General features: G+C 63.2%; 2 protein-coding genes across 2 annotated transcripts in view; both read left to right on the top strand.

Annotated features, from left to right (window-relative positions):
• Positions 1-1,051: 1,051 nt before the first annotated feature.
• LOC123345809 (zinc finger protein 493-like) lies at positions 1,052-16,094 on the top strand. Its single transcript, XM_044982864.1, has 9 exons — positions 1,052-1,197; positions 1,760-1,865; positions 3,828-4,846; positions 7,995-8,282; positions 8,621-8,799; positions 9,557-9,668; positions 11,549-11,696; positions 12,471-12,578; positions 13,804-16,094. Exons 2-9 carry the CDS (start codon positions 1,793-1,795, stop codon positions 14,898-14,900), a joined length of 3,024 nt encoding a protein of 1,007 aa, XP_044838799.1. The 5' UTR covers positions 1,052-1,197; positions 1,760-1,792; the 3' UTR covers positions 14,901-16,094.
• Positions 11,579-24,518, top strand: part of LOC123345793 (endothelial zinc finger protein induced by tumor necrosis factor alpha-like) — a 1,203,704-nt gene continuing 1,190,764 nt past the window's right edge. Inside the window, exon 1 of the mRNA XM_044982842.1 lies at positions 11,579-11,696. The gene's annotated coding sequence lies outside the window, so the exon portion shown is untranslated. The remainder of the gene's footprint in view (positions 11,697-24,518) is intronic.

Genomic DNA, 24,518 nt, shown 5'->3' with positions numbered 1-24,518 from the left:
CAGCTCCTGGGTGGGGAGAGCAGGCACTGAACCAGACCCCACCCCAGCACCCCCCAGCCCAGCAGGGGCGTCTCCAGGGGCTTCACAGCCTTTCTCTGGAGAAGAGGGGTGCAATGGGGCTCCCATGGGGCAGAGGCTCCCTATGGCCGGGGCAGTGACCCGGCTGGGATCCCTGGTGGTTTTCTGCTCCGGGCGCCCCCTCGGCACCGTGAGGTCACAGGCCCCGAAGGAGTCGCTCCACGGCTGAGTTACTGACGCCTCCCCCAGGCATTCCTGGCTCAGCACCCCGCCCCCCACCACGCTGGCTCGGGGGTCTCCTGCTCTGCACACGCCCAGGGCTGCCCAGCCGCCCACAACCCAGACAGCCTCTGTGCCCCCGGCCCCTGCACCCTGCCCAGGGACCCCAGCACCCACCCAGCCACCCTTGGGACCTTTTCAGCTCCCTTCCCAGCCCTCCAGAGAGCTGGGGGCTCGGGGTGAGTGGGGGCCAGGGGGGTTCTGGGGGATTGTGGTGATGGGGGAACAGGCAGCCGGGTGCCCTGTCCCCGCTCATGGCTTGGCAGGCCGGTGGGGGACACAGAGACGGTGGCTGGGGTGGGTCTACATGCCCCTGGCTGTGCCCGAGTGTAGACGCTGCCTGCGGGGAGGGAAGGGGTGTTTCAGTCAATGGGGGTTGGGGTGAGTGATTGTTCCCCCCACCCCAAACACCAGCTCCCTCTCCTGGACCCCTGCAATGCAGGGCCCGCAGCCCCCCATGCCAGCCCTGTCTGTCTCTCCCCTGGGGGGCAGGAGGGGGTGGGGCCGGGCTCTGGGACACCCCCTCCTGAGCCAGGGGCGGGGGCAATGGGGAGACCCGGGCGCTGACTCTGCACAAAGGGCCCGTCTCCGCCTGCCCCGCGCCCCCAGTCCCGCCCCGAGCGCACTAGCAGGGGCCGCAGCCCCAGGGGTGCGATCCGGTGTAGACGGGCCCTGTCTGTGCCGCTCCCCTCCCGGCAGCGGGGGCGGGTCCATGGGCTCGCCCCGCCCCCCCGGGGGTTGGGCTTCCTGGGTCAGCGCCGCTGCCGCGTCCGCGCCCGGCCCCGCTGCTGCTCCCGGCCCGGGCGGGGGGAGCCCGGGGGCCGCGCTGGGCTGGAGCCGCCCCTGGGCCGGCAGCGCCGAGCTCCGCCGGGGGAGGGAGCTGCTGCGCCGGGCCGGCAGGTGCGGGAGGGACCGGGCCGGGCGGGGGGCGCTGCGGGGCCACGGGCGGGCGGGGGTGTGGGACGGATAGAGGTGGGGGAGGGGCTGGAAGGGGGGCGGGGAAGGCGCAGACCCCCACCCATCTATGGAGAAGGAGCAGCAGGCAGGGGGGTGACTAAGATCCGAACATCCCGCAGCCCCCCCGTCCTCCCAGAGCCCCCCCCCATCCCCCCACTGCCCTGGGTGTCTGCAGTGGGGACAGTGAGACCCCAGGGACTGTGGTACCCCCTGGGGTGGTATCCCCCTCCCTGCCCCCCGGGTCAGCCCCACGGGCCCATCCCGCCCGGTATCCTGCCCCCTCCCTGCCCCCCAGTCAGCCCCACGGCCCATCCCGCCCGGTATCCTGCCCCCTCCCTGCCCCCCAGTCAGCCCCAGGGGCCCATCCCGCCGGTATCCTGCCCCCCGGGTCAGGCCCTGTCCCCTGGAGCAGGCCGGGGCTGGGTTCAAGTCATGGGCCGTTCCCTGTAGCCGATATTCTGCCGCGTCGCACGCCCTGATCTCGCCTGTCCCGGCCCCCGAGCAGGATTTCTGACCCCTGGGCCGGACGCTCTCCCGGATGGAGCGAGGGGCAGAGCTGGGGGTCCCGGGTCCCCGGGGCGCTGAGGAGACCCCGAGAGACGCCCGCACAGGTGAGGAGTCGCTTAAACCGGCTCAGAAATCCCCCCCCGCCGGCTTCCTGGGGCCTTTAAATCCTGGGCAGTAACGGAAGGGGCTTTACGGGCCCGTCAGGGGCTGTCCCGGCCCCCTGCCTTTCCCCAACCCCATTGTATGTTTGTAAATGTTTTTCTCTGCCCTGCCCCCGAGTGAGAGACCCGCACACCACAACGGGCAGCCGATTGTGCAGGGGCCGCGGCGACGCCGACTGGGCAGATGCTGCCGCGGGCGCGAAGAAAACGGGCTGGGGACACGGTTAGGAAATGCGGTTCCTTCGCTCATCCGGCCGGGACTCCCGCCCGGTGGGGCCCTGCAGCCAGCGCGGGCAGGGAGGGGATTTCAGGCTGGGGGGAGTAAATGCGGCTGGGGGGTTAATTCTGTATTGAGGGCGAAGCAGCTCATCAGATCAGATTAAACCCCAGGCCGCCGGCCCCCTCCACACGCACGTGCACAGAGGTGTGTTTACGTGCCTAGTGCAGGGCAGTGGGACACGGACTCACACGCAGTGTCTCCGGTGGTGAGTGTGTGCGCACGAAATCTCCCCACAACAACCAATATCTGCCACCTTACGCTCCGTTCTTTGTTGGATCTTATGACCTGGGTTCCCAGCCCCGCCGCCTCCTTTCCCATTTCCGTGCCTCGGTTTCCCTGTTGTTAGGCAGATCCTGCACCGTGACCCATCTTTGCACAGTGCCTTGCGACCTCCAGAGGAACAGCAGCTCCGGAGCAGTCACAGAATCACTGCAGAGGCCTCGCGTCCTCCCCAGGCCTCAGCCCAGGGTTCGACCTCACCACGTTCCTTGCTTTCTCGTTTTGTACCTTATGAAGAACAATAACGATCTGTGTGACGTGAGCATCTACCCCGGCCTGAGCTCAGGAGCCCATTGTGCTCGGAGCCGGACATACGCCTAGCGGGAGACAGTCCCTGCCCCGGGGACCCGGCCGCGTGAACGGCCAGCGAGAGGAGGGGGTGAGGGCGAACAGAAGCCCAGGGAGAGGGCGTAGCAGCCGGTGGTGGAGCCGGGAATAGAGCCCGGAACTCCAAAGGCGGAGGAGTGACTTGATTGTGGGGTTTCAGTCCCTAGGAGAGGGGAAGGTCGCAGCTACTAAAGGGATCTCTGTCCGGGTCCGTTCTGGCCGTAGGCTCTGTGAGTCTGACCCACCAGACCGCGCTGCCCCTCCGCACCCCTCACACCGGTACTTCCCCTGGGGTGACGCCTGGGGGTCGCTAGGACACTGACTAGTCACCCAGCGTCTCAGGCCGGCTGTGCCCGGTACCCGGCAGCGCGGTCGCTTTCATGGATCGCTCCCACGTCTGCCCCGCCGACGTCCTGGGACTTGCAGGGGCGTTTTCTACGTACATTTCGAAAGAGCTGACATCTGCGCGTGAAGCTGAACCGCGGGGACTCCTGCAGCGCTCCAGTTAGGGGTGCGGGGACCCTGGTGGCCACTCGCTGCAGCAAAGGAGACGGGTCCGGTCCCGTCCCTACACCCTGCACTATCTGTCCATCCACCCCTGGATCCTAGTGTGTCCAATCGACCCCCCAACCCTGGGAATAGCCCCAAGTGCTCCCTCCGCTGGTGCTCAGGGCCCCTGCAGGCCCGCAGAGTGAAATCGACCTGACTCTTGTCAGTGTCACAGCAGCCCTGAAAACGGCCAGTGTCTTCTCAATTTCCTGCTGCTGGGGATCTCTGAGCAGCACCAGAGCTGCCTGTCTGCAGACTCAGGAAGGCAGTGCGGCCTCATCTGGCTCCCTACAAAACCAAGGGCCAGAAATGAGAGCTTGAATCCCGCGAGAGTTCCCGGCCTGGGGCCTCTCCTCCCACCAGGGGCAGTCACAGCAGCCAGGGGGGGGTTTACACCTCGGGTTTGTTCCCCTTACCTGAGGAGTCCAGCGCAGGCAGTGACGGGTGTCTGGATTCTCTCTTTCTTCCAGCGCGTGGGAACGAGGAGGAGGCGACTCAGCCCGGGGTGGCGAATGAGACGCTGCCAGGAGGATCTGGAGGGGACGTTTCCCGGAGTCTGGAGCCGGGGAGCCCCGCGGAGGAGAGTGGGGGTGAACCCGCTCCCCGCGGGGGCGACACAATGGACCCGAGCGAAGCCACGGCCCGGCCAGGGCGACTCTACACCTGCCCGGAGTGCGGGAAAAGCTTCTCGCAGAGCTCGCACTTCATCCGGCACCAGACGGTGCACACGGGGGAGCGGCCCTACCAGTGCGCGGACTGCGGGAAGAGTTACCGGCAGAACTCGGACCTGGTGAGCCACCGCCGGCTCCACACGGGCGAAGAGCCCTTCCACTGCGCCGAGTGCGGCAAGCGCTTCCGCCAGAGCTCGGAGCTCATCATCCACCAGCGCAGCCACACGGCCGAGGCCCCCTACCCGTGCCCCGAGTGCGGGAAGCGCTTCCGCCGCAGCTCGCACCGCCTGGCCCACCAGCGCACCCACACCGCCGAGCGGCCCTGCAAGTGCCCCGACTGCGGCAAGGGCTTCCGCACCAACTCGGACGTGGCGCAGCACCGGCGCACCCACACGGGCGAGCGCCCCCACCAGTGCCCGGACTGCGGCGAGCGCTTCAGCGTGCGCTCCACGCTGGTCAACCACCGGCGGGTGCACACGGCCGAGCGGCCCTTCGCCTGCGCCGAGTGCGGCAAGCGCTTCACCCAGAGCTCCACCCTCAACCGGCACCGGCGCATCCACGTGGGCGAGCGGCCCTACCGCTGCCTGGAGTGCGGCAAGAGCTTCAACCGCAGCTCCAACCTGCTGACCCACCAGGTGCTGCACACGGGCGAGCGCCCCTTCCGCTGCCCCCGCTGCCCCAAGAGCTTCAACCAGCGTGCCAACCTGCTGACCCACCAGCGCACCCACACGGGCGAGCGGCCCCACCAGTGCCCCGGCTGCGGCAAGCGCTTCAGCCAGAGAGCCAACCTGCTGGTGCACCAGCGGCTGCACGCGGGGGACTGACCCCGGCCGGCCTCGGGGCGCTCTAGCCAGCCGCCCGCTCGCTGGCGTCGGGCGTGGCCGATCGGGGACTCCTCCGGCTCGGCAGCCCCGGCAGCCCCGTCCAGCTCTTCCGTCCGCCAGCCCGGCACAGGGGGACGGAGCGAATGGGCCGAAGGTGTTAACGTAACCCAGCCGCTGTCCACCGTTACCGTGTTAAACCCGGGCCGGGGCGGGGTGCAGAGACCGCCGCCCGCTCAGCCCCAGGGCACACGCCGTCAGCAGCCTGGGAACCGTTTCGTAACGACACAGCACGGGAGGCCGAGCCGGTAAAGCCTTTGCAGTGTGAAGTACGAAGCCAGCCAGGCTTTCCCGGTCCCGGTCCCGCCCGCCGGAGAGAGGAAAGGCCCTTTGAGTGCCTCCTGGGTGCATCAGAGCTGGCAGTGACGGGACAGAAGGGAGCAGAGACGGGCTGGAGCCAAACGTCCGATCCTGTTCAGCCCAGGCGTTGTCTGGGCTTTGGCTGGAGCTGGGGGAGGCGGCCGTGTCCCGTGGGTCCCGCTCTCTGGCCCGGCCTGGGTGGACGTTTCTCAGGGTCGAGATCCCGGGGGCCGGGGGTGGCAGCCAGGATGGGGAAACTCGCTCCAGGAGACCCATGTGGTTGTTTGGTTTTTCCCCCCAAAGTCTCTATTTCTTTAAGGCCCCACAAAGGGGCGGGGGGGGGGTGTGGCCCGGCCCGGCCCAGCCCCTCATCGTTATGTTCACCAATTAAATGTATTTCCATACGGACAAACTTCGTTAAGTGACTTCGTTCCCCCGTTTTCTTATTTACTAGGTTCAGCCCTTAACACGCCCAGTCCCAGGGCCGTAGCAATCGGCCTCTTCGGTTCAGCTAATTCAGAATGGGGCTGGGTTTTGTCACCTGCCTGTAACATCCGAGAGTCAGGATAACCTGACGGCGTTTTCGTGGTTACTTCCCAGGCAGGCCGACGTTATAAACCCGATTGTCCCATCAGGTCCCTGGGCTAATGACCTGACCCCCCTCCAGAAATCCCTTGGCCGGGGGGCTGCAGGGGCTGTGTCGCTCTGTCCCGTACCCCGTCATTCCCAACAATTACAGCGGGACCCCACGTATCCGATCGAACCAGGACCGGGGCCAGATCGGATCATCACAAATCCGGATCATCAGGAGAATGGGCGAAGAGCTTTCTCTCTGCTGTTTGAAGACCTGGGGTTGCCTTTAAACTCGCTGGCCCGTCCCGGAACAGCATTGAATCTCCCCCCTTCTTACCTGCGTAACAGACCGTGCAGACCCGCGGTTCTTGCAAACAGGGTTTTGTTCATTTGTTACCAGGAAAGCCGAGGTGAGTTTTAAACAGTCGTACGGTATCGAGCATTTGTACCCTCCTCACCCTGTAACCCTGAACGGCACAGGGACCGTCGCAAAGTCTGGTCAGCGTCTCCCAAGGCGCCATCGCTGGTAGCCGGTTTACACAACGTCACAAACAGAGCGATTCTAAAGAAATGCAAAACTGATCATCGTTACCAGGCATTAAAACGTGGCCCCCTCCTTAGTTACAGCTCCACGAAGTGTCACGTCTTTCCTGCCCTGCCTTCTCGCACGTCTCCCGTCCCTGCCGTCCGCCCAGTTCTTCACGTGCTCCGTCCCCGCCCTTGAGACCTGCTTCTCGCTGACCCAGGCTGTCACTGGCCGGGCAGTCCCACTAGAACAGGGGACGAGCACCAGACACGTTGGCCCGGACCCCGAAATCTATTTACTTATTTCATTGTTGGTATTTTTGTTACCGTCCCTGGAGTCTGGCCCTTGACGCTACCTGGACCGAGAAATTTGGACTTTGGCAAAGTCTGACGACTACCCCGGCTATGTAGAGATTAACTCAGCACGGATGTGGCCCCGAATTCCCCCGTCCTCACCCTACGCGGGGACCAAGAACTCCCCCATGGGGGATGCTCAGGGCATGGGACAGGGACTGACCGGAATGACTGTAACCCAAGGGGTGTGTGGTGTGGCTCCAGCTCACGGGAGTCAGAGCGACTCCCGCCCGGAGGAGACAGGACGGACGTTTCAATCCCAGTTCAGGAGAGACGTGTGACGATCTGCTAAGCAGGGGGGTACGGCTCCCATCAGCCCCCCCCTCCTCCTGCCTTTCCCATCAGCTCCCGCTCCCAGCCGCACTCCAAGCCAGGTCAGGGGACAGGTGCTGGGCTCTGGCTGGCGGCCGGGAGCCGCGGGGCAGCTGGAGCGAAGCCCAGGGACGGTGCCAGGGCCACGCGGGGAACAGGCTGTGAGTGCATCAGGCGTCCCGGCCGGGGCAGGTCTGCGGGGCACTCAGGGAGCAGCAGAGACCCGGAGCCGGGGGCCCCAGGAGAGACTCCCCGAGCCGGGCCCAGAAACCCACAGACACCGATTGGCTGGGCTGGCGTCCAGGCTGGAGCGGGCACCTCCGGCACGCGGCTGACGGGCCCAGAGTCTCCACTGAGCCACCCCAGGGCCCTGAACCGGAGCCGCTATCGGTCCCCTGGAGCTGCAGCTGCCTCTGGGCCGGGGGGATCTGCCCTCCCCCCTTTGCCGCCGGCCCCAGGAAATACCCCTCCCCCGAGCCGCGTCCCTGAGTGGTACTGGGACCCCCGGGGCTGGCGCCCACAGGGCCCCGCGGCTGATGCACCGACAGTGCTGGCCGCGGTGCCACGGGGGCTGCTGGCGCCCCAGGGCTCAGGGTAGAGTAACCCCAACAATTCCAGAGCTCTCGGAGTCTTTCCCCGGTCGCCGAGGGACAGGGAGACGTGTGATGGCTGATGACGTGAGCGCTTTGAGCGGGGGGGGGGGGGGGGGCTGTCTCTTGCTATGGGTCTGTGCAGCCCCATGGGCATCCCAGTCTCTGCTGGGGGGTGTCTGTGCCTCCCCCCGTGTTTAGTCATTCTTGGAGGGGGAATCCACAGTGGGAAATTCCCCGTTAACCCTCCCGCAGCCGAGGCAGAGGCTCTGGGTTCAACGCCAGGCACTGGGAGGGGCTGGGTGAAAATGAGGGATTGCTCTTTGGACCTGCTCCCCCACCAGTGCAGTCTCCCCTGTCCCTTCATCCCGGCAGGATCCCCATCCGAGCGCCCACCTGGAGGGAGAGACCCTACACGCTGAATCCTGCAGGTGACGGCCGGCGAGCGAGAGCGAGGGGGGGATCCCCAGAAGGAGGGTCTGGAGCGAGCGGAACCATGTGGGATGGTGCCGGGACAATCCCAGGGGAACGCGGCTGGGAGCCCCGAGGGTCAGCACAGCGCAGACAGGCTGTACCGGAGCCAGGGGTGTGGGAGGAGCTTCCATCAGAGCACCCAGCTTACCAGACACCAGGCCGGCCACACGGGGGAGAGACCCCCCAAATCCCCCGACTGCGGGAAAGGCTTCGCCCTGGGCTCAGACATAACCAGACCAGCGTCGGTGCGTCCACACTGGAGTGCCCCTGTGTGTGCCCCGAGTGCGGGAAAGGCTTCGCTCACAGCTCCAACCTCATCTGGCACCAGAGCCGACCCACGGAGCAGGGACAGCTCAGTGATTTGAGCACTGGCCTGGTTAACCCAGGGGTGTGAGTTCAGTCCTTGCGGGGCCACTTAGGGATCTGGGGCAAAAATCTGTCTGGGGATTGGTCCTGCTTTGAGCAGGGGGTAGGATTAGATCCCTCCTCAGGTCCCTTCCTACCCTGAAATTCTATGAAACCCTACAAGTGCCCAGCCCGCGGGAAGCACTTCCAGGTGAGCTCCCACCTAATCACCCACCAGTGCGTCCACACGGGCGAACGCCCCCACTGCTGCTCCGAGTGCAGGAAGGGTTTCAGCCGCAGCTCCCAGCTGGTCGAGCACCGCCGGACCCACACGGCCGAGCACCCCTTCCACTGCCCCGTCTGCCGGAAAAGCTTGGGCCAGGTCTCAGCCCCGTTGGGGGTGGGGCCCCGGCTGGCGTGAGTCGGCTGCAGCCCCGTTGGGGTCTGTGTGGATTCACACTGGCCGGGGATCTGGCTCCTCTGTCTGTCAGCCCAGCCGACTGGCCGATCTCTGCAGGCACAAGCCAGCTGGGCTGTAAATGCTGGTTACGGGGGCCGGGCTGGCCGGTGTCACGGTGGCTCACCAGCGTCTCAGCTGCACCGGGCCGGGCTGGCTCTGTACGCTCCGAGCTGTGACATTACTGAGTTTCTGTCCTTCGGTTGAGCTAGCCGTAACTGAAAAGCTGGAGGGAGAGGGGTGCAGATGGCCGGGCGTCTGACAGGCCCATTGGAAGGGAGCCGAGGTCGCAGTGGGCGCATCGTGTCATTCGCTCATTACACAGGAATAACCTGGGCCCCAAACACCCCTGTTAATTAACTGCACAGACACACGGCCCTGGCTGGGTTAATAGAATCTCAGCGTAGGAAGGGACCTCAGGAGGGATCTAGTCCAACCCCCTGCTCAAAGCAGGACCAACCCCCAGATTTTTTTTGCCCTAGATCTCTAAATGGCCCCCTCAAGGATTGAACTCACACCCTTGGGTTTAGCAGGCTAATGCTCAAGCCACTGAGCTCTCCCTCCCCCTGGCAGCTTCTAATGCGCAGGGCACGGCGGGCGCTTCCAGAGGCTCCCGGGCTGGTTAAAGGGATGCGGCCCTATTCCCAGTGACACGACATGGACTCGTCAGCTCTCAGCCCTCGAGGGCCTCTGTTAATTGCCGTTCTATTACCAAAGCGTCTCGGGGACCATGGCCCCCCGCGCCAGCGACTGGCCACACCCCGTGGAGGAGACAGTCCGGCCCTGCTTACACTCTACACAGCCGAAGCACAAGTTCTCCCTCTCACAGGTAGGGAGATGAGGCACAGAGAGATGAAGTAACTTGCCCAAGGTCAGCCGGCAGCTCAGTGGCAGAGTCAGGAATAGGACCCAGGCGTCCTGAGATACAGCGCAGTGTTTTCCCCACGCTACCTCCAGCACGTGGTTAACCCCCTAGGCCCAGCTCTGCGTTTCTCTAGCTCCTGGGTTCATTGGCCGTAGTGTCAGTCAGTAAAGCGCACAGCTGGGTCTCCTCTCGTTCAGGAAGGAAGGACGGGGCGCGGGGCAGGGCCTGGGGCGGGGTTGAAATGCAGCATCCGGAACCAGGCCCCGGCACTCAGGGGCTGTTTGGGGTTTTCCTGCTCCGAAGCAGGAGGAATAAAGCGGCTTCGCGTTTCCCAGTCGCCCTGAGTCCTTTGCCGAGAGAACAGGAGTGTAAATGGGGCGACGGGTCCCCCCAGGAAACGCTCTTGAGGGGCTAATCGGCGTCACCGTATAACCTGCTGGTTCTGCTCTGTGACCCGCACAGGCCTGGAAGGTTTTGCCCCAAGGCTGAGTTACGGCTCCCTCCCCCGGGCGCTCCCTGCCTAACACGCCTAACGCCCCACTACGCCGGCTGAGTTACGGATCCGTCCCCCGGGCGCTCCCTGCGTAACACGCCCCGCTACGCCGGCTGAGTTACGGATCCGTCCCCCGGGCGCTCCCTGCCTAACACGCCTAACGCCCCGCTACGCCGGCTGGGGAGTTCTTCCTGATCCACGCGCAGGCCGGGCCTTGTGCACCCCCGCTGGGCTCCCCTATGCCCTCTGGGCTCCCCCAACCCCTGCTGATCCCCGCCAGGCCGGAGCAGGGAGGCTAAAGGGGTGTAAACGCCTCTGTCTCTCCAAGGGCCGTACCCGCCCCTGTTCCCAGCGTGTCTGAGCCTCGCAGGCTCTGGTGCAGGGACACTCAGACTGCGGCTCGCACGCCCCGAGCGCCTGTTTAACGTGTCTCCTGCGGCCCTTTGCAGCGCCGGGTATTAAAACGCCCTGTGATTTAATTATTAACCCGTCTTGGTTATTAACCCGTCAGGCTGCTCTGACTGTGTTCTTAACCAGGGACCTTCTCAACGTGCAAGTTACTAACTTGTTTGTTGTGAGAATAACACACACACACACACACACACACACCCCGTGACACTGCTTAACTATGAAGAGACTAGAGCGAATGAAACAAGGAATTCACACCACGGCGTGTGGGTCAGGCCAGTCCGAGTTGCATCTGAAGAAGTGGGGATTCACCCACGAAAGCTCATGCTGCAAAACGTCTGTTAGTCTATAAGGTGCCACAGGATTCTTTGCTGCTTCTACAGAACCAGACTAACACGGCTACCCCTCTGATGCCAGTCCGAGTGTCACTGCTCTAACATATGTATCCAGCCCCCCTGCACGGCCGGGCTTTCACCCCGTGGTCCGGCAGGACCCAGAGGCCAGGGCCTGGCCCCCCCATGGGGCAGGGGTGGGTGTCACCCTGTGGCCCGGCGGGACCCAGAGGCCAGGGCCTGGCCCCCCCTGTGTGGCAGGGGTGGTGGGAATCGCAGGCGGGTCTCCCAGGCGAGCGCCCCGACCCCGGGGTACCCGGGTGCCCCGTCCAGCCCCACGTGGCCCCTCACGCAGGCAGCCCTGGAGCAGGGAGCTGGGGGGGCTGCAGGACCGGGGGGGTCGGGGAGCAGCTGGAGCTGGGCGGGCGCGTTGCTTGGCCCTGGTCCTGCTGGCTCCCCCCAGACACGGTCTGTGATTCCGGGAACCTCCCGGCCCCTCCGGGAGGTGGGAACGGCCCGGGGGAGGCGGGTCCGGGGGCGGGTCCATGTCCCCCCCCCCCCATCCCGGGGCCTCTCCCCGCCCCGCCCCCCCGGGGGTTGGGCTTCCTGGGTCAGCGCCGCTGCCGCGTCCGCGCCCGGCCCCGCTGCTGCTCCCGGCCCGGGCGGGGGGAGCCCGGGGGCCGCGCTGGGCTGGAGCCGCCCCTGGGCCGGCAGCGCCGAGCTCCGCCGGGGGAGGGAGCTGCTGCGCCGGGCCGGCAGGTGCGGGAGGGGCCGGGCCGGGCGGGGGCGGGGGGCGGTGTGAGGGGCAGGAGGGGGATGGGGGCAGTGCGGGAGGGGCCGGGCCGGGGGGCGCTGCGGGACAGCGGGCGGTGTGGGGGGCTGGAAGGGGGGCGGTGTGGGGGGCTGGAAGGGGGGCGGGGGGGCGCAGACCCCCACCCAGCCATGGGGCAGGAGCAGCAGGCGGGGGGGTTAGTAAGATCCGAACATCCCACAGCCCCCCCGCCCCTCCCAAAGCCCCCCCCCATCCACCCACCGCCCTGGGTGTCTGTAGGGGACAGTGAGACCCCAGGGGCTGTGGTACCCCCCTTCCTGCCCCCTGGTCAGCCCCCCAGGCCCATCCATCCCAGTACCCAGCCTCTTTCCTGCCCCCTGGGTCAGCCCCCCCCCCAGGCCCATCCCTCCTGCTATCCAGCCCCCTAGGTCTGCCCCCTGGGCCCATCCCTCCCAGTACCCAGCCCCTTTCCTGCCCCCCGGGTCAGCCCCCCCAGTATCCAGCCCCTTTCCTGCTCCCCGGGTCAGCCCCCCCCAGGCCTATCCCTCCTGCTATCCAGCCCCCTGGGCTCATCCCTCCCAGTATCCAGCCCTCTCCCCATGCCCTGGGTCAGACGGGTCGAGCTCTGTATCTCTCCGCCCCGTCCCCGCGCCCTGGACCAGCCCGAAAAGCGGCTGCGTTAGAATCCTGGACCCTTCCATGTAACAAACGTGGGGCTGCGTCCCCAGCCCTGATCTCGTCTGTTCCCGTCCCCCGAGCAGGATTTCTCATCCCTGGGCCGGACGCGCTCTCCCGGATGGAGCGAGGGGCAGAGCCGGGGGTCCCAGGTCCCTGCGGCACTGAGGAGACCCCGAGAGACGCCCGCACAGGTGAGGAGTCGCTTAAACCGAGTCGGAAACCGGGGTGACCCCCCCCCAACGTGGGTTGTCGTTATTACTATTTGCATTAGCAGAGCTCGTGGGCCGGGACCCCGCCGTGCCAGGCGCTGTACGAACCCCCAGAGGCTGCCCCACCCTGCAGAGCTCCCAGTCTGACTAGGCCGGACGGACACAGGGCGGGAGGAGAAACGGGCCCAGAGAGGGGACGCGGCTTGTGCAGGGTCACCCAGAGCCCGGAGCCAGGGGATGGCCGCTGGCTCAGGCTGCCTGTTCTCAGAGACCCCCCCGCAATGGCTCGGGTGCCCTGGCGCCTGGGGTTTGTTCATGTGTCCGTCAGGCTAAATAGCCGCTTGGCTGCCCGACGCAGGGCAGGAGGTTTCATTTCTGTACCTCGCCTGGGACCAGATTTCTCCCACCTCAGCTTCTCGCTTTGTGCCATTATTAAGTTCACTTCAAAAGCACCAGGAGGCAGCATGGCCTAGTGGATACAGCACTGGCCTGGGAGTCAGGAGAGCTGGTTTGGGCACTGGCTTGCTGGGTGACCTCGAGCCAGTCGTGTTCCCTCCCCGTGCCTCAGTTTCCCCATTGTACAGATGGGGATAATGACCATGAGCTGCTCTGTAGCCAGGGATTATTTTCTTTCTTAAAATCAGTGACAATTTAAGCCGGTGGGGGCCGCAGGGAGCTCCTGCCGCCAGGTCGCTGCCTGGAAATGTGATGGCCACGTGCTGCAGGAAGAGAGACGTCTCTGGCTAGCCACATCCCTAGCTCCTACCCCGTCCGTCCGTCACCCCTAGATCCCAGTGTGTTTGTCTGTCTATCCGTCCCCCCGGTGAATAGCTCCAAGTTCAGAGCTCCCCAGCAGGGACGAGTGAAATTGACCTGATCTGGATCAGTCTCACAGCAGCCCTGAAACTGACCAGATTCTGGCCAATTTCCCTTTGCTGCTGCTGCTGGGGGAGCTCTGGGCAGCAGCCCGGGCACGGGCACTACCTGTCTGCAGACTCAGGAAGGCAGCACAGCAGCTGTGAACCATCTCCCCCACCAGACGGGCTGGGAACGTCAGTGCATTGATTTTAAATGAGCGCTGAACCCTGCGGGGTTCCCGGCTCCGGTCTGTCCATGAGGGGCGGATTCCCAGCCACAGGGGAACGTTCTTCGCTTTGCCACCCCCCTTTCCGAGCCGAGACTGACCCGTCTCTGGGTTCTCTCCCAGCAGGCGAGGGGCTGGTGAGCGAGACCGAGGAGAATCCCGAACAGGACGGTCCGGAGCCAGCAGAACTGCCTGGGACGTGCCTGGGACGTTCCCAGAGTCCTCAGCGGGGAGCGGCCTGTGAGCGGCAGGATGACAATGCCACGGCGGAGAGACTGGGTGAGTCCGCGCCGTACGGGGCGGATTTCACAGGCCCCCACGGGACCGTGGCCCAGCCCAGAGCCTCCCCCGGAGACAGACTCTTCACCTGCCCCGAGTGCGGGAAGGGCTTCGGCCAGAGCGCCCACCTCATCCGGCACCAGACGGTGCACACCGGCGAGCGGCCCTACAAGTGCCCCGAGTGCGGGAAGGGCTTCAGCCAGAGCTCGGACCTGACCACGCACCGGCGCGTCCACACGGGCGAGGAGCCCTACGCCTGCGCCGAGTGCGGCAAGCGCTTTGCCCAGAGCTCCAACCTGATCCGGCACCAGCGCACCCACACGGCCGAGACCCCCTACCGCTGCCCCGACTGCGGCAAGCGCTTCCGCCGCAGCTCCCACCTGGTCATGCACCAGCGCACCCACACCGGGGAGCGGCCCTACCGCTGCCCCGACTGCGGCAAGCGCTTCAGCCACAGCTCCCACCTGCACCGGCACCAGCGCATCCACACGGGCGAGCGCCCCTACAAGTGCCCCGACTGCGGCAAGAGCTTTGGCGTCAAGTCCACCCTGGTGACGCACCGGCGGGTGCACACGGCCGAGCGGCCCTACGCCTGCGCCGACTGCGGCCGGGCCTTCGCCCAGAGCTCCACCCTCAACCGGCACCGGCGCACGCACGTGGCCGAGCGGCCCTACCGCTGCCCCGACTGCGGCAAGAGCTTCATCCAGAGCTCCAACCTGGTCACCCACCTGATCCTGCACACGGGCGAGCGCCCCTTCCACTGCCCCCGCTGCCAGAAAACCTTCAGCCAGAGCTCCAACCTCAGCCGCCACCAGCGGACCCACGCGGGGCGCCGGGCCCGCCCGTGCCCCGAGTGCGGGGAGAGCGTCCCACGCGGCGCCGGCCTGTCCGCCCACCAGAGACGCCATGCGGGGCAGGAGACGCCCTCCCCGCCCTGCTAGGGCCGGCTGGTCCCCTGGTACCCGCCCACCAGAGACACCACGCGGAGCAGGAGACGCCCTCGCCACCCTGCTAGGGCCGGCTGGTCCTCCTGGTACCCACCCACCAGAGACGCCACGCGGGGCAGGAGACGCCCTCCCCCCCCTGCTAGGGCCGGCTGGTCCTCCTGGTACCCACCCGCCAGAGACGCCACGCGGAGCAGGAGACGCCCTCGCCGCCCTGCTAGGGCCGGCTGGTTCCCCTGGTACCCGCCCACCAGAGACGCCACGCGGGGCAGGAGACCCTCTCGCCACCCTGCTAGGGCCGGCTGGTCCTCCTGGTACCCGCCCACCAGACACCACACGGGGCAGGAGACGCCCTCCCCGCCCTGCTAGGGCTGGCTGGTCCCCTTGGTACTCCCCCACCAGAGATACCACGCGGGGCAGGAGACGCCCTCGCTGCCCTGCCCAGCCAGAGTGAGGGGCGCGCTCCCCTATTCCCTCACACCTCTCCCAAGTATCCGGCCGCCCCATCCTTGCTAGCAGCTGATCAGACCCCTCCTCTGGCTCTGCCACGCCCAGGCAGCCCCATCCGCTCCTCCTTGCTGCCGAGTTCCTGACCCACCTGATGTGGCAGGGGGAGAAGGAACCTGCCACCCGCCTCTGCATCTGGCCCAGCTGGAGCCGTGTCGTGTGGGGCGCTACCCTCTCCCCTCGGTGCTGCCCAGGGAGCTGGGCGCTGGGGTGGCTTGTGTGTGATGGGCTGTGCCGGGGTTTGGCCGGCAGGACGGAGAGCCAGCCCCCCTCGCTCTCATTTCCCCGGGTCTCCCCACGGAGCGTGTGCTGTGCACCCTGCCAGTGGTACCCGGAGCCCTTGTGGGGGGCTCCCTGCTGCCGGGGGGAGCTGGCCAGTGCTGTCACCCCCTTCCCGGCTGTGTTTATGAGGAGACGGTCCATTCTAGCTCCATGGATAAAGGCCGATGACGTCGTCCCGGGATGGCTGAGTCCGCCCGACGGTGCCAGGAGTCCAGCCAGGTCTCTCCTGCGCATCCCTCTGCCTCATTCCTCCTCTCCCCCCTCCCCGGAGAATTCAGTGCTGGACGGACCCTGCACGTGATCAATAAACCAGGTAGCAAAGACCAGGAGTCGCTGCGTCGGGAAGCTCCGGGGTTTCTGTCGGCTGAGGGTGAGAGTCACGGACTGGGAGTGAGAGGCTGAGCCGGGTGTGTGTGTGGGGGGGACTGGGAGCCCCTGATCCCTGCAGTGGGGGGCGGGCAGGGGGCCTGGGAGGACGGCGGAACAGGGCTGGGGGCCGCGGGGTTTGTTTCTCAGACCCAGATGCCGAGGCTGTGAACACTGCACTGGGGAGGGGTGGGAGGCAGCTGATGAGTTGGGCTGATGGCAGAGGGATGAAACAGGTGCCCCCAGGGCGGGAGGGGGTGTCCCCCGATTGCTGGGACCCCGAGCAGGGCTGAGGTGTCCCCCGCCCAACTGGACCTGTAGCTGGGCCAGGCCTGTCACTGATGGGAAAGGAAGAAGGGGGGCCCAGCGCCCCAGCTGGTTCCTCCCGCCCAGGCAGGGACGGCAGAGACAGTCTGTCACCCCCAAGAGAGAGCTGGAGACTCCGGGGGGGTCAGAGCCTCTGCCGGGATTGGAAAGGCTGACGCCGCCTGTGCTGCTGGGGGGTGAGGGGTTCACGCAGCAGGGCCCAGTGGCTGCAGCATGTGCAGTGCCGGGGGAGTGGGGCTAGCAGTGCTGGGGGGATGGAGCTAGCAGTGCCCGGGGGGAGAGGGGGGGGCTAGCAGTGCCCAGCGGGGGGTAGCAGTGCCCGGGGGGAGAGGGGGGGCTAGCAGTGCTGTGGGGGGGAGGGGGCTAGCAGTGCCCGGCGGGGGGCTAGCAGTGCGGGATTGCAAAGGCCGGGGAGAGGCCCAGGACCGGCAGAGGGCTCGGCTCTGGTTCGGGGGCGTTCACAGGCAGAAGTTTGGAAATGGCAGACAAGAGTAAGACTGCTCAGACCGGGCACGTGGGGCTGCGGCCTGACCCGCCCGGCAAGGCGAGCCGCTGGGGAAGGCGGCGTGAGGCGGGAACAAGCGTCTCTCCTCCGGCTCACGGGCGTCCGAGCAAGGCCTCTAGCTGCAGAGGGTCGCAGGCACAGCACACGTCCATCGAGCCAGACAGGGCCACTGTGCTCATCTGTCTGCCCCCGGACAGCACAGCCCAGAGACCTGCCCCACGATCATGAACGGGGCGGATCTCGGGGAAAAGCAGCCAGTCGCGAGTTAAACACCGTGGGGTTGGAGAATCACCCCAGCCCTTGGTAAATTGTTCCAGTGGGTCGTTACCCTCAGTGGGAACAGTGTGCACCTCCCTCGCAGTCGGACTTCGTCTAGCTATGAAGTGTGACATGCAGGAAAAGAAGAAACCGTCTCTCATCACAGGGAAACCAGCCCCGAGTTCAGTCAGAGCGCTCGGACACGGGCCTGAGGCCAGTGCGGAGTGTAAGATAGTCACACGTCCGGTGACTCTGCAGTTCAAACACCCACCACAGTTCAAGTCGGCGTGAAAGTTTTCTCAGGTTTATGCCCCACGACTGAGACAGACGTGAGGTTTGGCAGTTAGAGGGGAGCTTTGCGCTCTCACGTAGTGTCACGTTACCAGGGAGAGATCTGAGCCGGTCTCCCTCTGGCAGTTCTCACACGTGCAGAGACCGGATGGCTGCGGGGGGCAGAAACCGGGCAGAGCAGAGCCAGTGACGTAACAAAGTTGCTGGTTCTCAGTTGCACTTCACGTTAGGAGCTGAGTTTAAATAAGACAACACAGAGCTGAACCACTAAACAAAGAATCGCTGCTGAGCTCTCCCAACACGCAGGGCAGCCCCCGGTTGCGAAATACCGAGCAGGACAATTGTGAGCCTACGGTTAGTTCTTTTAGCAACAGCAAAGTAGCTTCAGTAAGTTGGTCCGTTAGATCAGCCTTCTCCTACCGAACATGCAAATGTTATGTCTGTGCAATTACAGGGCTCTCTGGGTGAGAGACAACCACGGGGATTTAGGGCCAGCACTTTGTTACAGGGCGTTCCATTTACCCCTGGAACTCCGTCCAGATTCTTAGGAGATTTCAAATCTGAAGGAGCAGCAAAGAATCCTGTGGCACCTTATAGACTAACAGAGGTTTTGCAGCATGAGCTTTCGTGGGTGAATACCCCCTTCTTTGGATGCAAGCAGTGGAAATTTCCAGGGGCAGGTATATATATGCAAGCAAGAAGCAAGCTAGAGATAACGAGGTTAGATCAATCAGGGAGGATGAGGCCCTGTTCTAGCAGCTGAGGTGTGAAAACCAAGGGAGGAAAAATTGGTTCTGTAGTTGGCAAGCCATTCACAGTCTTTGTTTAATCCTGAGCTGATGGTGTCAAATTTGCAGATGAACTGGAGCTCAGCAGTTTCTCTTTGAAGTCTGGTCCTGAAGTTTTTTTGTTGCAGGATGGCCACCTTAAGATCTGCTATGGTGTGGCCAGGGAGGTTGAAGTGTCTCCTACAGGTTTTTATATATTGCCATTCCTAATGTCTGATTTGTGTCCATTTATCCTTTTCCTTAGAGACGGCCAAACTGGACAGTACTTGCATCCGAAGAAGTGGGTATTCACCCACGAAAGCTCATGCTGCAAAACGTCTGTTAGTCTATAAGGTGCCACAGGATTCTTTGCTGCTTTTACAGAACCAGACTAACACAGTTCCCCCTCTGATACAAATCTGAAGGGTATTTCAAGCCTCTATTCCCCCCCACCACCCCTTTTAGTGTGATTTTGCTCAGCATTTCTTTGGAACCAGGATATTTTACTGGTATCTGTGAATGTTGTTAAGTTGAAGAATTTCAGTGGAATGATCCAGAACAATGGTCTGGATTTCTGGGACACGAATCTGAACTACAAGGGAGGTCATGGTTCTCAAAAGAGAAGATTTGTGCTTTACAGGGATAAATTCTGGCTCCTGCAAAGCACAGAAATTCCCTGTGGAACCGTCGCAGTGAACACGGCCTGTGCAATCCTCCCGTGCTTTACTGCACAGGGAGGTTCTCTCACCTTTCTTTGGTGTCCGGACTCTCCGAGCGTGATGCTGGGGATGGGGATTGATTATTGTAGTTTTACACAGTTGAGTTTGGCTTGTCAGACAAGCACTTTCTTTCCTCAGGTTCTGTGTTTTTGGGACTTCAGACCTGTAAGGTCCCAAACCCAGGTTCTCGTCCATAAAGGACTTTTAGTTAAAAGAGACGCCCTCTCGGGAGGGCAGAGTTCCTGACCTTGGCTTACGTACGAGGGCTCTTCCCGAGTCGGGAGCGAGACGCCCGGGCGTGCCAGACCTCAGGGGCTTTAGATGAAGGCTGCTCTCAGGGGAAGAGAGTCGGGTCTCTTAGCGGGGAGATCCAACGAACTGGGATTTTGCAACGTTTTGTATATAGTTATTTTTCTGTTCAGTTGTATTGAGGGGCTGGCTCAGTTCCAAAAAACGGTCAATTTATTGTGTCAATCATCGGCCATTGGGCAGGCTCGGATTTTGGGTCAGATGCAGATTCAGTTGCAAATTGTAAATTTGTCCACTTGGCAGGTCAGAGTATCACGGCATGTTTCTTACCCACCCAGCTGGCGTGCTGGATCCAGAAATATCCACCTTTCCAGGGCGTCCCGCCTCCCCTGGGAATTCCTTAGCGGCTTCTTCAGCGCTGTTAATTCAAATATACACTGACCGAGTCCTTCGGCTCAACTCTCTGTTGTTACTTCCTGCGCCATTTCAGCACAGAACGAAAGCTTCTGATGTAACGGGGTAATTATTTCCTGGGAGTTTTGCTTAATTGCAGAGTTTCAAGGTTTGCTCTTTGTTCTGCTTGTCCTTAACTTTAATTCGAGGAGAGGTCATTCCATCCGTCTCTTAAGAATAAGAAGTTTTCCCCAATTTGATTCTAACTTTAAACAATTTGTAGGTTTATTATCGAAACAGACTCCTAATTCCCAGTAACTAAAATAATCTGGCTATCCCAGGCATTACCCTAAATAACTTAAAAACATTAGTAAAATAAGCAAAAATTGTATTTCTAACTCATAATGTTTAATATCACATAATTAAAATAACAATTCCTGTATAGATCATTTCTAGATCAGTAGAATGTAAAGATACATTTCTACATTAACTCTCCTACCAATACCAAACACTATTTCGAAGCCAACAAAAAAGAATAATTACAAACACAAATGTAGGTATATGTATTCAGGCAAATTGTAGGATTTTGTTACAAAAAAAGAATTGAGAGTTGTTACCTTGAGAATTAAATTCTAATTCAAACCTGGGAACCTTGGTGTGAACTTGGACGTTAATTCACTTCTTGGCTCACATCTCAGAGTGTTTACATTACAAGAACGGCACCAGGGTCTGGTTTAGTGTAGAGACGAGAGATCTGCCCAGCAGGAAGGGAATCTGGTGTAATAGCTGTGACCTCATCCCTCCTGGACCGTGGTGCCTTGTACGGCCGAGTCTTAGCTACTAGGACTGTGTTTAACACTTTGGCCTTTGTTTGTAAACTTCCATGCAGCTTTTCCGAGAGCGATGAACGTGTTTGGTTTAAACAAAAACCTGACTGGAGCCCATGATCGAATTACATCTTATGCCCAGTTCGGTCGATGTTTTAGCCCAGGATCGTGGCTTCCGCGTAGGAGCTGTCCCGGCACAAGGGAGGGGTGGGGGAGTAACTGACTCTCTCGAATGCTGGAGCGTGGGGGTGTCCGGCTGCTATCTCGTCTCACTGCTCTATGCCGGCGTCAGAGAGAAGTGACTCAGTCCCTGGCTCCAGGGGCTCGGGCTCTGGCTCAGGAAGGAGGAGGGGAAAGGCAGCTAGTCTTTAGGACAGTGCAGGTTCAGGGAAAGGTGATTCTGCCCTTTCGCCTGGTCTGGGCCTGGTTTCGCGCCAGCTGTTCCATTAGACCGAACATCAACGCTGCCTGTTCAGGGGTGAGATTTAACCCTCTGGGCCCGACAAGGAGAAAACCCGGCTGTTAGCTGGCTCTGGGCCGGGCGAGGGGAGTGGTTCGGGGGGGGCTGGAACCCAGACACTGGTGGGCCGGGGTGCCCATGGGAATCAGTGCACGGCCCCATGGAGGAGGGCTGGGGGGATCCTTACCAGGGGGATGAGCTGTGGGATCAGGGCAGGAGGTGGCCCGTGGAAAAGCCTCCCCAGAGAGGCCAGGGGCTGCAGGGGCACAGACAGGGTCCCTGGCTCAGAGGGGCCTGGGAACCCGGAGCTGGGGGGAGCTGGGAACCCCAAGAGGAAGGGTCTAGGCCGGGAGGGACAACAGAGGCTATTTCATAGACTCGGCACACGGCGCCCCGGGAAGGGGAACGTTGCGCTGAGTACTCAGCAGCGAACGCGTTACTGGGGGAACTGGCAGGGGACTGAGGGCAAGGAGCCCGCAGGGCTGCACTGTGCCACAAGGGGGCATGGCCCTGCCACAGGCCCATCTACCCCGGTATCCCGTCTCTGCCAGTGGCCAGTGCCAGCTGCTCCAGGTGTAGGGTGCCCCCTGGTGGACAATTGTGGAATAACCTGTTTCTAGGGCTCAGTTTTTTAAAAAACCACTCGGCGTTGGATGCTCTCCTTAGCCACAGGAGCGTCCAGTCCTGCTAAGCTCTTAGTGTCGGCTGCATCCTGTGGCAGTGAGTTCCACAGGCCAGTTGTGCACGGCATTGAAACAACAGCCTTTCCCTGGTGTTTTATGGCCTGCTCTCAGTGACTCTTGATAACGTAGTGCGACCTCCCGGTGGTTCTGGGTTTGGGCTGCAAATGTGCAGAACCGGACCCCTGACTGAGTTACTCCTTGTAACCCCTTGAGCTTCATCCTTAACGTGCCTGGAGTTCTCCCGTTTGCCACCCCCACACACACACGACAGATCCTTCACCCGGGGTTAACTCCATGGCTGAATTGCTTCTGCCTGGCACCGGGAGTCAGTGATGAGCCCAGGATGGGTGGAACCCAGGTCCCTGCAAGCCACTGAAATGGCTTCGTAGCTGTGTGTTTCTGGCACAGGAACTTAGCCCAAAGGCGGGTGGGGAATAGGATCCGGCCCTAACCTCAGGAGACTCCGGTTCTATTCTCAGTCCTGCCACTGGGTGAACGTGGACAAGGCATTTGCCATCTCTGTGCCTCAGTGTCCCCTGCTGCATTACTGTGCTGTCTGTGTAGATTGCCAGCTCCTTGGGGCAGGGCGTGACTGTCCAGCGCCTGGCACCGGGGCCCTGGGCTGTGACTGGCTGGCTGGCACTATTGTAATGCACAGGATGGAGGTTTCTGCAAACAGCGACGTGATCTCCAGAGCCCGTCTGCTAGTTACAGATGAGATGTTTGTACCCTGGAAATAAAGGCTTGTTTCATCGCTATGGTTACTTGTTATATAAACGCCTCAACTCCGGGGCCCAGTCCTGCAGCCCCTGGGCGGTTCTCGGCCCCTCCACAGGGCTTGTCATCCACAGATCTCCAAGCTCTTCACAGAGGTGGGTATTGTCATCCTCCTCCTACAGAGGGGAAACTGAGGCACGGAGCAGGGCCAGGACTAGCCCAGCTCCCTGGTGCAGTGAGCGTCTCTCAGAGCTGTGTAAAGGCTACTTAATTTTAACCCCCTTCCCTAGCTGGATGGCCCAGCCCCCAGCAGCTCTGCCCCCCGAATTCACTGACCGCCCAGCTGGGCTGCCCTCCACACACAGTGACCGGACTGGGGGTGTCTCTGTCCCTGCTGGAGCGACGTCTCCCCTCAGCCAGTCCCTGCCGGGGGGTGGGGGGCGGTTCCCCTGTCATACAGCTTAGTCTGTTCTCCGGGCGCTTTGGGGCTGGGGGAGGCGGGATTCTCACTGTCCCAGTGAACACGAAACCAGAGAGTGCAGAGCTCAGGGAGCTGCTCCTGGGGGTCTCCTCCCCGTTAGGGTCTGGGCAGCTTCTTCCCACGGCACAGACGATGGATCGGGTGCTGTGGGGTGGGAGATTGGGGGTGATGAACGGGCAAAGTGCGCTGCTGAACGGGACCGTCGGGGGAGTCACTTACCCGGAGACTGGGAGTGAGTCCAGGGCGGAGACCCCAGCACCTCTCCAGCGGGCTGCGGGGGCTGGGCCAAGGGGGGATCCCGTCACGGGTGCAGGCTGCCTGAAATGGGGGTGCTGGGTGGCAGGGGACCCTCCCTGTAGGCTAAGGGCCCCCCCCCCGGTATTGCAGGACACAGGCCTGCGGATTCCTGCTGGGTAACATCAAAGGCTAAGCGAGCTCCGAGGGCCGGAGGATGCCGGGGGGTTAGTGTGAATGGGGCAGAGCGACCCCTGGAACCAGGCTGGGGTTTGTACCCCGAGCTCAGATCTGGTTCACCCTGAGGCAGGGACGGGAGCCGGCCGGGTACGGCTGGGCCCAGACCCGCCTTTCCCCCAAGGTCTGGGGGGTTGGATGGGGGGGTCGGTGCAGGCTGGTGCCCCCCGGGTGGGTTCCAGACCCTCTCGCCCTCCAGCACAGGCCCGGCCAGGAGAGCCGGGCGGCCGGCAGCACCGGGGGGGGGGGGGGGTCCCACAGCACATGACGGGGCGGCTACAGCCCCGACCCCCCCGCTGGGCTGGGGGTGAGGAGAGCGAACCCCCCCCCATGCCAATGGAGCGAGGCTGAGCCTGGAGTGGGTCTGTGAGGGGCTCAGCAAACACCTGGAGGATGGGAGGGGGGGAAGCTGCAGTGGAGAGGTGAGGGGGGCCAGGAACTGAGGGGGGCCAGGAACCCAGGGGACACTCACCCCCCCATTCTGCCTCCAGCCTGCCCCTCCTCCCACCCCTGCCCCTGTGATCCTCTGGGCCCCTCACTCTGGGTCGCTGTGTGGGGTGAGGCCGGGGGGTGGTTGCTGGCTGGGGTACGAGGGGCGTTTGGAGGGAGGGGGTGAGCCCGGCCCATGGGCGATGGGGACTGACCCGTAATGGGGGAGGGGATTCTGGGATCCCCCTCACCCCCCTGCTCCCGGAGCCGGGCTCCCCTCTGGGGCTGGGCCTTGGGGTGACTGTCACTGGAGAAAGACGTGCTCAGGTAGGGGGCCTGGGATGGGGGATCGTGGACCGGCTGGGCCCTGCCACCCAGGCATCCAGACCCCAGCACTGTGCGACTGGCTGAGCCAGAGTCCCTGGGGGCAGCTGCTGCCGGGCCAGACCCAGACACTGGGGGCCAGAGGCTGTTCCCCTCCCCTCCTGGCTCCCAGACCCTTCCCGGCTCCAACCCACCAGACCCCCACTCCCATCCCAGAGCTGGGGAGAGAACCCAGGAGTCCTGGCTCCCAGCCCCCCCTGCTCTAACCCCACCAGACCCCCACTCCCATCCCAGAGCTGGGGAGAGAACCCAGGAGTCCTGGCTCCCAGCCCCCCCTGCTCTAACCCCACCAGACCCCCACTCCCATCCCAGAGCTGGGGAGAGAACCCAGGAGTCCTGGCTCCCAGCCCCCCCTGCGCTAACCCACCAGCCCCCACTCCCCTCCCAGAGCTGGGGAGAGAACCCAGGAGTCCTGGCTCCCAGCCCCCCCTGCGCTAACCCACCAGCCCCCACTCCCCTCCCAGAGCTGGGCAGAGAACCCAGGAGTCCTGGCTCCCAG

This window comes from Mauremys mutica, chromosome 12 (genome assembly GCF_020497125.1).
Source record: "Mauremys mutica isolate MM-2020 ecotype Southern chromosome 12, ASM2049712v1, whole genome shotgun sequence".
NCBI lineage: Eukaryota > Metazoa > Chordata > Testudines > Geoemydidae > Mauremys > Mauremys mutica.
Note: the sequence above shows the minus strand (reverse complement) of the source record. Positions and strands in the feature narration are given on the sequence as shown.